The sequence below is a fragment of the Typopeltis vanoorti genome, chromosome 17 (assembly GCF_054136105.1).
Source record: "Typopeltis vanoorti isolate ZY-2024b chromosome 17, IOZ_Tvanoo_1.0, whole genome shotgun sequence".
Taxonomy (NCBI): domain Eukaryota; kingdom Metazoa; phylum Arthropoda; class Arachnida; order Uropygi; family Thelyphonidae; genus Typopeltis; species Typopeltis vanoorti.
Genome location: NC_143565.1, coordinates 27,734,314 through 27,747,210, shown reverse-complemented (window position 1 = coordinate 27,747,210; position 12,897 = coordinate 27,734,314). Strand labels below are relative to the sequence as shown.

Here is a 12,897-nt window from a genome sequence, read left to right as displayed (position 1 = left end):
AAAAAGCATAAAGAAAATAATCTCCAGTATCAAGCCAGACCTGCATACGCCCATCATCATCACTGGTGACTTCAATGTCGATGTGTCACAAAACCAATGACTGCAGACTTTATGGCACTTGAGGTTTAATCTCACTTACTTTCAGACCACGGTGACCATGCTAGGTAACACTTGTATTCATTTGACTTCCACCAAAAACTTGGATGTATCTTGTCTACCGTTTGTATCTTACTTCTCTTACCATAGACCTATGATAAATAAAATTATAATCAATTATTAAACTTGTTTTCATTTATTTACACTTCCCAACACATATATAATCCGCTGGTGTGACATATTTACGTAAAACCCCTCCGGCCATGTTCTGACACATCCACATCTCCTTTTTTGAAAGTCTATAAAGGATAGATTTATTATTTATTTATATTGATGTTTCAGTAACAGTTTTTAATTCATAAATTGCATTAATTGTACTTTTTCCTGGCATGAACATTTTGCTGTTCACTCATGATGTACTAGGAGAGACCCCCCCGAGTTCCGGACTGGTAGGCTGGTTCTCCTTGAATTCTGATGACTCGAATTTTGAAGACTTGAAAGGAACTAGAACTAAGAATTCTAAACTAATTTTTAGTTTAGAATTCTTATCTACGGCTTTACTATCCAATCATTCTTTATGCATGTGATAGCATTTATTTTCAGCTATTATTCTATTACTTATTTCTTCTGCTATATTATTCATTATTGTTATTAGGATCTTAGATGTTTAAAATGATTTACTGATTCAAAATTATAGCCATCTATACTACATTTAGAGAATATTCCATGGTTCTTTATGTTAGGGCATTGATGATTAATGTACTCATTAAAAAGCAAAAGTGAAGTGAAGGTAGTTCATGGTGATTAAAATATATCGTCAATATACCTTTTCTGTATTTTGATTTGTGCTGGTATTCTTCTAGGACTTTTTTTTTTGCAAATTCTTCCATATAAAGATTTGCTAAAACTGGCAAAAGAGTACTGCTCATTACTAGATTTGAGTTCTGTTTGTATATTATGTTTTTATAATTGAAATATCCAGATGAGATACAATGTTTAAGGAGTTCTATAACCTTCTTTGAGAATTTATCTTGTAGGAGTACAATGAGATTCTTGGTAGGAATTGGTAAACAGATTTACTATATCAAAGTTTATGCATGCGCACACTCATGTTGTATGCTAATATAGTAATGATTAAAATATATATGTCATATATTTCAATGTGTTTAACTGTATATTTTTCATTTAACAAATTGAGAATATAAATATAATAATTGCATTTACAGCAGAGTAATTTTATTATCCTAAAAGTTTCTCATGCATTTAAACCAAATGCAATTTTTATTTTAAAGATTTTCGGCAGAAGAAGCTAGAGACCTAATTCAGCGTTATTTGACTGAACATCCAGATCCTAATAATGAAAATATTGTGGGTTATAATAATAAGAAATGCTGGCCTAGAGATGCTCGCATGAGGCTTATGAAACATGATGTTAATCTGTAAGTATTATTTATTAAAAAGTATTTAATAAAAACTGGCGTATGAATTTTTCCTTTAATAAATCAAAAGAGGCTTATATTTTGGTGGGTTCTAAATTTTTGCAACATTCCATTTCAGTGGCCGTGCTGTTTTTTGGGATATTAAGAACCGCTTACCAAGATCAGTCACTACAGTTCAGTGGGAAAGTAGTTTTGTTTCAGTGTATAGTAAAGACAATCCAAATCTATTATTCAATATGTCTGGTTTTGAATGTCGTATTTTGCCTAAGTGTCGCATGACACATGAGGAATTCACTCATAAGGATGGAGTTTGGAATTTGCAAAATGAGGTAAATATAGAAAGCATGAATTTGAATATCCTAAACACTACTTGAATTTTTCTTCTTAGCAAAAATTTTGTGTTATGCTCATTATGTTTAATCAAAGAAGTTATTAAGATTTACAGTGATATGTAGGTTCTCAAATAGCAGTCATTGTTATAGTGAGAGTTATCAGTATACACTTTTGTTGTCATCAGGATTTCATGGGTAGTGTGGAAAAACATGCTATCCTAGAAAATACCACACTATAAAACCTATTTCCATGATTGTTGTTTTAAAGTTGGATATATCATTCATGGGGGGAGGGGGGGGGCATAACTCAGACTGATTTTTGGACCCATATCAAATGACATTTTGTATAGTCAATCTGGAATATAATAAAAGATTTCTGGATGTCACATAGTTTTAATCCCACTCCCATTCTGGTTAAGAATCTGGTATGATCGAGTTACCTCTACTGATTACTGTTCTAAAAGGTAGTATGCAGATGGTGTTCTATTTCTCATCATCATCATACGTATCAAGGATTTAGGCCTAGTATGGCCTGTTCCGGCCTTAGAAGTCATCGTTGAATCGTTTAAGAGGACGTCCTGGTTTTCTTTTTCCTAATGGCTTGTACTTTAAGGCTTGTTTTGGTAATCTTTCTGTTTTCATTCTTTGAACGTGTTCCATCCATCTATGTTTATATTTTTTAATTTTTTCAATTACTGGTTCTTGGTTTAATAATTTCATAATATCTTCGTTTCTTTTGTGATCAAATAGGGTATACTTTGCAGTTTTTCTCATAAACTTCATTTCTGCTGTTGTTAATCTTTGTCTTTTTGTTTTATTGTCCAGATTTCGCTTCCATACATTAAGACCGGTAGGGCTAATGTATGGTATACTTTTAGCCTGGTTTGTTTTTGAACTAGGTTTGGTTTAAATATAGAGTTAATTACTCCTGTTATTTTTAAATATTTTGCAATTTTTATGTTTATATCTTTTTCATTTTCATAAGTGATCATACATCCTAGGTAGTTAAATGAATTCACCTGTTCTAAGATCTTATTATCTAATACTATTTTAGTTCTTGCTGGATCTTGTCCTTTAAAGGCCATAGTTTTTGATTTTTCTGTTGATATTATCATACCATAATCTTTGGATATCTCATTTAGATTTAAAATAGCTTTCTGTAAGTTATCTTCAGAATTTGTAATTATTATTTGGTCGTCTGCAAAGAGGAGAGTGTTTAAGGTGAAAGTTTAATTCCTTGATGTAAATTTTTACTCCATTTTATTATTATTTCATTTAAGTAGATATTAAAAAGAGTTGCTGAGAGGGGACATCCCTGTTGGACCCCTTGGTTTATCTCTCTTGTATATGATAGCTCATGATTTAATCTTATTTGTATTTGATTATTTTCATATATATTTGTGACAGCTTTTAGGATATTATTTGGTATTTGTCTTTCTTTTAATATGTTAAATAATATGTTTCTTTTAACTCTGCCAAATGCTTTTTCAAAGTCAATAAATGCTAAATTATACTCTGTTCTAATACTGTGTTCTATTTCTGACTGCACATATTCAGCATTGCTGATGTGCTCACTGGCTCAGGTTTCAAGCGAGTATCCAGTCTAGTCTATCCAGTATAGGCATTTTTTGCATGAACACTATTTTAAATACCAAAATTATTTTTGAAATGATGCGGATCCTTTGGGAGCATGATAGGGACTTCAATTTCTAGACAGGTTTGAATATCATTAACCTGTAATGTTCTCGGAGGACCCTGGAAATAAATGTTTTAAATACCATGGGCCTGTGGACTTACAACGGTGCATTTGTTACAAAAAAAAAGTGACTGTTCTTGTTGAGAACAATCTGTATGGTTATATAAATTAAGGGGATATTAAATCCCACATTATTTCAGTAATCTGTATGGTGTTTTTATGAAAATCATTTGTAGTACTGTTCATTCTTAACTCTCTGAAGAAGCAGTCCAACTCTTTGTTTTCCTTTATTTTTTCCCTTTTTGCAATAACATTAAATGTTCTCATTTCATATTTGAACATGGTTGTGTTTATTGCTATCTATGAAGCATACGAACAATGTATTTTATGAGTTTTGACTTCCTATAAATTTTCATTGGCAAACTTTGTTAGTATTTTTATCTCATTATACCTGTCACCCATTCATCATCAAATTCATGATATGTATCCGGGGAGTGGGGAGCATACAGGATAATTATGATAGTACTACATGAAAAAGTTACACCATTACTAACTTCCAATCAACAATATTCCTCCATGTTAATCTGTTATGCCATAATTTCAAGAGTGATACACAGTTATTTTGTTCTTTCAAGTCATATGTTCAGCACTCAAGATGGCATTACTGCACTAGCATACATTTGGTTTTAATGGTCTAGAATGGCCTTTTCAAAGTTTTATATAATATATAGCCACAGTGAGGATCCTATGGTTAAGCCATATTTCTCTTTGAAGATCTTATTCTTCCATTTAAAGGCGTCTGCCCAGAAAATGTAATCTATAATAGCTTTGCTTAATGACATATTTGTGAGAAGCAAAATGACATCTAGACTATCAAATAGTGGCCACTTGGATGTTATACACTTTTTATTGATCAGGAACCTTTGTGGATTCATTGTAGGCGAGCTCCTAAGTCTGTATAGCATATGGGATGCAGTTTCTGGAGCTCATTTGCTCAAAAATATTTATCAATTTACAAGCATTCCATTCACTCCGAGAAAAGCCTAGATGCACGCTTATTCAAAGCTTTGAGGAATAGTTCCCTACCCTGCTTTTCAACATACCAAATATTGAAAACTCTCCCTTCATCTCTATAGTAGCACTTACTGCTTTATGCATTTATGTCTTATTCCTTTTCATTCATGTAGCTGCCTAACTGTGAAGCCTGCATTCCCCCCAATTCATCCGCATAATTGACATTCCATGGACTAAATATCATCTCAGTCATTTTCCTCTGGATCCTTCTCCCATCATCTTCTTATCCTTCTGAAAAGCTAGATGATCATATCTGAGAACAGTTTCAAAGATCTAGTCTTATCAAAGCATTCCTTACAAAGAGGAAAAACAATGTTGATATATTGGAGGAACTTAGGATATTGCAGAATCTGAAAGCAAATACAGCTGTGGGTTTAGGTACGAAGGTGGGCTGAAAATTTCTCAGTCTCAACCATAGATGGCAACACTATCGGCAAGATTTTTTTTTTTTTCTAAGTTGATACATCTGTCATAATCATCCATGTGAAATTGCAAGTCATTCTATCAAGTAGTTTGTTTTATACAGCTGCCTGAAGCAAAAGTGTTTGTATCCCTTGAAAGGATAAAATTGAGTATCGTGCAGTTATGAAATTCTTTGTAGAAGAAGGGCTAATGCCAAAAGAAATTCATTTGAAGTTCATAACAGTTTATGGGCACTCTTCTCCTTCGTTTTTGACAATTAAGAAATGGGTTACCATGTTTAAACATGGCCGTACCATCCTTGAAGATGATCCACGTGAAGGACATCCAAAAAGTGTAACAATACCAGAAATCATTGATCAAGTGCATGATATGGTATTGGATTACCAGCGAGTCAAAATATGTGTGATTGCTGAGACTATAGGCATTTCAAAAGAACATGTAGGATATATTTTGCATGAAGAATTGCAAATGAAAAAGCTTTGTGCAAGATGGGTGCCACGCTTGCTCACAGCAGATCAAAAATGCACTTGCATGAAAATCTCCGAACAGTGCTTAGAGCTTTTTAACAAGAATAAAACTGATTTTGTGCATTGATTTATTACTATGGATGAGACTTGGATTCACCATTACACACCCACCAGAATCCAAAAAGCGGTCAAAACAGTGGACAGAATCTGGTTGTTCAGCGCCAAAGAAGACAAAGTCTATTTCATCAGCAGGAAAGGTCATAGCATCAGTGTTTGAGATGCTAAAGGCATTTTGTTTATTAATTATCTTAGAAAGGGTAAAACAATAACTAGGGAATATTATTCCAATCTTTTAACCAAACTAGATGAAAAAATTAATGAGAAAGACCCTGGTTTGGAGAAGGAAAAATCATCTTTCATCAACACAATGCACCTGCCCACAAAGATGTTTTGGCAATGGGAAAATTAAGGGATCTGCAGTATGTAGAGGCTTAAGTGCTGCGAAGACATCATGTTGATCCTTTGGAGTTTATTTGCAATTGAAAATGCCCTTTGGTTAGATCCAAATTCGATCTAGGATGCAAAGAACCTTTATAAGGTATTTTCAACAGAAGTTGAATTATCCAGTCATGTATGGCAGTAGCAAGGATTTCCTCTTTGTGAAGCTTGTATCTTCATACCACAAAGTTGATGCTAGAAAAAACCAGCTAGAAGACCACACACACACTGACTTTGTTGCCTTTTGTTTTTCAACTGCATTTCTCAAATGACTACATCACCAGCCTAATTTTCATCCTCATCGAGTGTAAAATATCACGGTACATATCCATTTTCCTTGTTCACCTTGTTGTCATTTTGTAGTAAAATATAAGTCAATTGTTAAATCAAGAACTATCCTATGCCATGTCATCCTCCATAAAGGATCATATCATCTTGCCCATTTCTGCTTAGCTCAGTCAGCATTGACTGTTCTTTTGTTGGAAAGACCTGGGTTCAAATCCCATCTACGATGAAGTATGTTTATAAGGGCAAGCTTGATGGATTAAGGAACACCATTACGTGGTTATCCTCATTATCTGTTACCTTATCATGATATGAATAAAGCATATCGTACTCTTAAATTCTTAGATTAATATAAATTAAGAAATAAGACATTATACCTTTTAAGATGAAATGAAGAGCAATGCAATTTCTCTTTTCTTTTGCACACATATAGGATATAGATATTGAATATAGATAGAAATTTGTATAATATCAATGAAGTAAAAAGTTAGTTAAAATGCTGAGGTAAAGAACAAACAGAACATTCAAAATATTTAAAGTGGATGAATATAAGAAATAAAAGCTTAAAGTATTGTGGGATAAAATGGCAAAGATCATATGGATGAAAAAATTAAACTCTTGTGTAATAGATGATTATAGAAATCATGAAGAAAAGAAATAATCATCTGTAATTAGTGTGTGTATTTTTTTTTTTTTTAAACAAAATTTATGAACAACAGTATTTCTTCCATCTGAATTCTTAAATATGATAAAATTTAAGTAAATGCGGAAATGAACAATTTATGGTGTGCAAGCCATTTCTAACTGTGCAGTTATTCTCAAAGGGAGAGAGAGTTAAAGGAATGAATGAGAACACTGAGAAATAGATGGCATCAAAGAGCCAGAGGTATTCTTATTGGTTGCAAGTTTAGGGTTAATCTTAATGTTGTTTAGTTGCAATTCTTCAATAGCACTTAGTGGAGTTTTTGGTATTGGTTAGTACAATCTTGCCAAAGGTTATGAACATTAGTTAGACTTGACTGACAGCAGATGTTGTTACAGGAATCAGAAGTGAGAGTTATAATATTTTCAGAAAAGATGAAAGGAATAGGACTGGAGGAGAGGTAATGCTAATGATAGCAGATGAATTGCAGCCAGAAAAAGTAGTTGATCATCAGGGAGGTGGAAGACAATTCACTTGAAGAAATCTGATGTACAACAGAGGCTAGTAGGACAAGATATACAGCTGATGTGGAAGATGTCTTCCACATCTTCCGCGTATCCTCCTGGCACATGGAAAATGGAAGACATGCATCAGCAAATTAGCATGATGAGTTCAGGTCGAGTAATTATTATGTTATGGCAGAACGTCCAACATAACATAATAATATATGCTATGTTGGAAGTAGGAAAGATTGCATGGCAGGACATAAATGGAATTTATTCACCTACTATGATAATGGTATTATGAAAGCTTGGAATCATAAACCTAACGATGTTATCCACTTGACTAAGGCTGGTATAAAATAAGATATTCTGGTTGTTTGGAGTAGTTACGTTAAAAAATATTATATTAGCAATAGAACTGTAATAGCAAATATCCGGGGGATATTAAGTTCACTATACTTTTAAATACTGGTGGTAGATGGGAAAAAATGCAATTAGAAGTGTGAAATGTAGAAATGCAGCTGGTGTAGATAATATATTACCTGAAATGTGCTTAAATATGGATTAGTAAAAGTTTTACAGTGGCCAAGTTATGTATTGAATGCAATGTAAGCATGATCAGCAAAGGTGTATGCTAGATGTCTGGAATATTGCTTTCATTTTACCAGTTTGTGAAAAATGAGAATTATAGAAGAATTTGTCTGAGTGTTTCAGAAAAGATTTAGGTAAGCATATTTTGATGAAACCAAGTTCTGGAGACCAAACACGGAGCTTTTATTTTTTAAGTCACATCAGATCTGTAATAAACAAAGTGGCAGTCTCACACCAGCAAGAAATTCATCTGCCACCTAGACATTTATAAACATTGTTGTCCACTGTGGGTTTTGAGCTGACAATCTATTAGTTGGAGAGTGGCAGTGGCAACATAACCCACCAATCAGCTACATTTGTAAGAGAAAATACGAACAAGTTTAATTCAGATTAAAATAAGGTATATTTTATAGTAATTTCATAATACAGTAGCTAGAATTTTACTTTCAACTTTTTTTTATCTTGGAAATATAACAACAGCCAAGGTCTCCATTTAACTTTTATTGTTCTCAGAAAACCTAAGTTATCAAGGAAGGAGGGAACACTGCTTATCAAGCAGTCTTTTCCCTTGGTAAAATAGTTTGTTTTTTACTAAACGTTACTGGTGGTGGTGGGGGGGAGGTGTCAGAACATTTAAATCCGTATGATGTCAATAATACCTGCTATAGAATAGTAAATAGTTTATAAACTATGTAAGTTTAACTATATTTAAACTATATTTGTTTCCTTCAGTCATTATTCACATAAATAATTCCTTACACCTGTATACCAATGAAATCTATATTCAATCATATTTTGTATACATGTGTGTGTGTGTGTGTGTATTTTAGGCAGCTGAAGTAGATGATTTTCAACCAGAAATGCTTAAGTATGATGGAGGTAAAAATGTTTTGCAGTAGCTACATTGCATAATTCAGAGGGCCTGATCAGAAGGTCGAATTCCAGATGATTGGAGTAGAACTCTTATTCCCATAAAAGGAAATAGAGCTGAATGTGAGAATTACAGAGGAATTTTTCTACTAAGTGTTCCAGGTAAGATTTATGCAAGCATACTTGAAAAGAGTTGAGAATGATTGTGGATGAGAAAGTTGGAGAAGAACAAGCTGGGTTCAGGCCAAATAGAGGTTGTCAAGATAGATTTTCACTTTACAGAACTAATTTAATGTGATATGATATGGTCACTTAAATAGAATGGGTGAGAAAATGTTAACAAAACAGGTGCTTCATGCCAAGATGGCCTGAAAGAGACCCACATGAAGGCCAAAGTTTAGGTAGATTGATTCAGTCAGAAATGCCCTAGAAGCACAAAATGTTAGAAATGACATTATTGGAGTGCTGACAAGTAATAGACTGATTTGGAGGAAAATTATTGATAGAAATTAATAATAATTTCCTGTCATAATAGCCTGAACGCCCCTTGAGGGTACATATCAGGAAATTGACTATGATTATATATATATATATATATATATATATATATATTAATTTATTAATTTATTACTTTTTTTTAAGGTTACCAAAGAAAGAACTGCACAGTGTTTTCTCAGAGTTGATGATGAATCTATGCAGAGATTCCATAATCGAGTTAGGCAAATCTTGATGGCTTCTGGTTCAACAACTTTTACAAAGGTGATTTTTATTATTTTCTGGATGTATTAGTATAATTTTAATAGTTTCTTTCAAGAAAATTTTCATTCATTGCATGTTTAATGACTTACCCTGTCTTATCACATGAACTGCAGTTTTATTAAGTTCGTAAACATTATAATGTTTATGAATTTAATGTGAACTAAACTGAGTGAAGTTCACACTGAACTTCACTCACACACTTTTGCATACATACATGTGCTGTGTACTGGCCTTATTAAGTGTATCATAAATATATATGCAACTCTCACCAATGAAAGGTTGTAATCTAGTATATTAATGCAAATGAGATGAAGATTTTCTGTTTTTATTAATTTTATGTAATTTTTATTTTTCACGTTATCCAGAAACCATGATCTAGAGATCAAACATGAAACTTTTTCAAACTATTTCAGGTTTCCAGTAAGCAGGCTGGTTGTGGTGATCTTCCACCACATCATAAAGTTTATCTACCTAAAGACAATCATAAACATCCATCTCTGCTCACATTAAGAATTTAAACCTACAACTTCTTGGTTGGAGAGTGGATATGCTTGCTACTAGGCGAACCAGGCTGGCCCATTATAGACATTTAATACTGTCTTTGAAATGATAGATTATGGGTATGTATGCTATCTACCAATAAATGTCTGAACACATCTGTTATTTGAAGTTATGGATCATTCCAAGTTTGTTAATAATATAAAAACTAAAGTACAGATAGTAGGAAGCAGTATTTCATCGTAGCAGTTGAATACAGGTGGTATGGCACCTGTATTCAACTGTCCTTTCTACAGAAGTATCTTTCTACAACACTGTCCTTTCTACAGATACGTCTGTAAAAAGGACAGTGTGGAAACAGACCATTTGTGAAACATTGGCTGGAGAGAATCTGTGAGGGGGGGAGTTGTCACATGATGTGAACTGAGTAACTTCGAGAGAGGTGTCAGCGTGGGCTGTTACATTGGTGGCTTGTCCACACATGCCATTGCTACTCGACTGGAGCATCCAAAATCAACGGTTGGCGATGTGATCAATAAATGGAGATATTCTGTCATCACTAGTGCAAGAAATCATCCAATAGAAACACAAAAAGCAGTTACAATCGGCAAAGACCATCTGTGATGAGTTCCAGAGCGCCATGATGAGCACTAATACTGTATGAAAAGAACTCCGTTTATTGAATTTTCATGGAAGAGCAGTGGCACACACAAACCGAACATCACAACAACGAACAAGGTGGCTCATCTGGCCTGATGCAAAGAGTGTGTGAACTGGACAGTTGACCAGTGGAAAACGGTACTTTTGAGCAATGAATCAAGGTTCACCTGTTTCCAGTCTGATGGCAGGGTGTGGAGGCAGCCTGGTGAACGCTTGTTACCACAGTGTGTGTTGTATCCACAGTAAAGTTTGGTGGTGTAGGAGTAATGGTGTGGGGTGCATTCAACTGGTTTGAAGTGGAATCACTGGTCGTTGTCCATGGTTCAATGAAGGCAGCTCAGTACCTTGATATTCTAAATAATCAGGTGCTGCATACACTGTGGATTTTTTATGGAACAGACTCATGTTCAAGACAACAATGCCCCATGCCACAAAGATGCAGCTGTTGAGGTGGGCATTAAACAACTGCCTTGGCTTTGCATAGTCTTGACCTCAACTTCATCGAACACCTGTGGGACTGCTGCTCTGGACCTCAAGCAGCTATTGAGGTCCAGAGTGGCATGTCCTCAATCTGTCCCTGAACTCAGTTCTGCTTTGATGGAGGAATGGAGACAAATTCCACCTGATATCTGCCATACATTGGCAGAAATCCTCCCTGAAAGGGTGCAGGAGGTGATCAAACCCAAAGATGGACATAACTGAAATTAGGGTTTGTCTGCTGGTATCAATTGTAAATTGCTAAGGTATCCAGACAGTTATTGGCAGATAGTGTATTTAATAAACTGGGTATTCTGTTTATGTGATATCTGTTATCTTGCCCAGTCTCTTTATGCCATCTAGCTAGAGAATTTTCTACAACCAACTGAAACAGTTGCATTCTCAGCATTTAAAGCTTCTTGTAGTTTATGAATCTCTCTCATCTTGTTTAATTAGATACTAATAAGTTGTTTGGTTTTTTTATAAATTTTGTTTATAATAGCCACATATGTATTGTGATCTAATGTAACCAAAAGTGAAAGGGATAGTAGCTTTTGGGTGTTTGGAGTTTTAGCAAATCGATGATGCATATGTGGATGTGAGTTGAGAGAGAAAGAGATGGAATCTGTTTTTTGAAGAGGTGGAAGTCATGGAGTAGCACATTTGTTGGATTAGCATTTGAACGTAAATGGATATTGGACAACTGTAGCCAGTGTTTTTGTAGATTTAGCAGAAATTAAGTGGGATGATGGATGTCAGTTCTGCCAAACTGCACCCATGGAAGTATCTGTAGAAAGGACAGTGTGGAAACAGACCATTTGTAAGACATTGGCTGGAGAGAATCTGTGAGGCAGGAAGTTGTCAGTTAGCCCAAAACTATCCGCTTTTTGGACAGATCAACAATTTTTACACAGAGAGAGAGAGGTGTTTGGTACACCACTGCAAATGTAAGAGCTGTACTCTAAGGTTGAGCTGATTTGGGATTTCTGCTGGTAAGGCTTATACATTGGCTATTCATAACTGTATTTTTTAAGGAAATTATAACTTAGACCAATATATTAACTAAAATAAATTTAATATTTCCACTATTTCAGCCAATTCCAATTGCCATCATTTGGGAACAATATAATAAGATGTGCACATAGGCACTTCTTATTATATGCCTGTGTGCACTCAAGCACTACACCAAGTAATGAAGCTAAGGCATGTCAACTGAAAGTAGGCTTAAAGTCCTAAATAGTGCCTATAATAGGACTTCTCTGTTTCCTCCTTTTGCTCCCTTATCACTTAACTTTCACTACATTCTTGTGTTCTTTCACTCCTTATGTATCACATCTTTTGTTCTGTTTCTTTCATTCCGTCAGTTTGTTTCACATTCGTTAATTCATAGTCTAACAAAATATTGCCCTTCCTACAAATCCGCATTCTTCTCGTCTTCCGCTCAGTCTCTCCACAAACACATCTCTCACATTACACCACGTGTACATATTACACTCATGACATTGAACCATTCTTGAAAAATCTAGTTTACCAGCACTTAATTTTTGTGATGCTCACCTGGTGGCACCAGTTGACACCTGCATGGT

At 34.4% G+C, this 12,897-nt stretch overlaps 1 protein-coding gene across 1 annotated transcript in view; it reads left to right on the top strand.

Moving 5' to 3' along the window:
* Positions 1-12,897, top strand: part of Prp8 (pre-mRNA processing factor 8) — a 411,861-nt gene that overhangs the window by 225,344 nt on the left and 173,620 nt on the right. Inside the window, exons 21-23 of the mRNA XM_090407427.1 lie at positions 1,389-1,535; positions 1,654-1,864; positions 9,560-9,676. Of these exons, the coding sequence (XP_090263553.1) occupies positions 1,389-1,535; positions 1,654-1,864; positions 9,560-9,676 (475 nt within the window). The remainder of the gene's footprint in view (positions 1-1,388; positions 1,536-1,653; positions 1,865-9,559; positions 9,677-12,897) is intronic.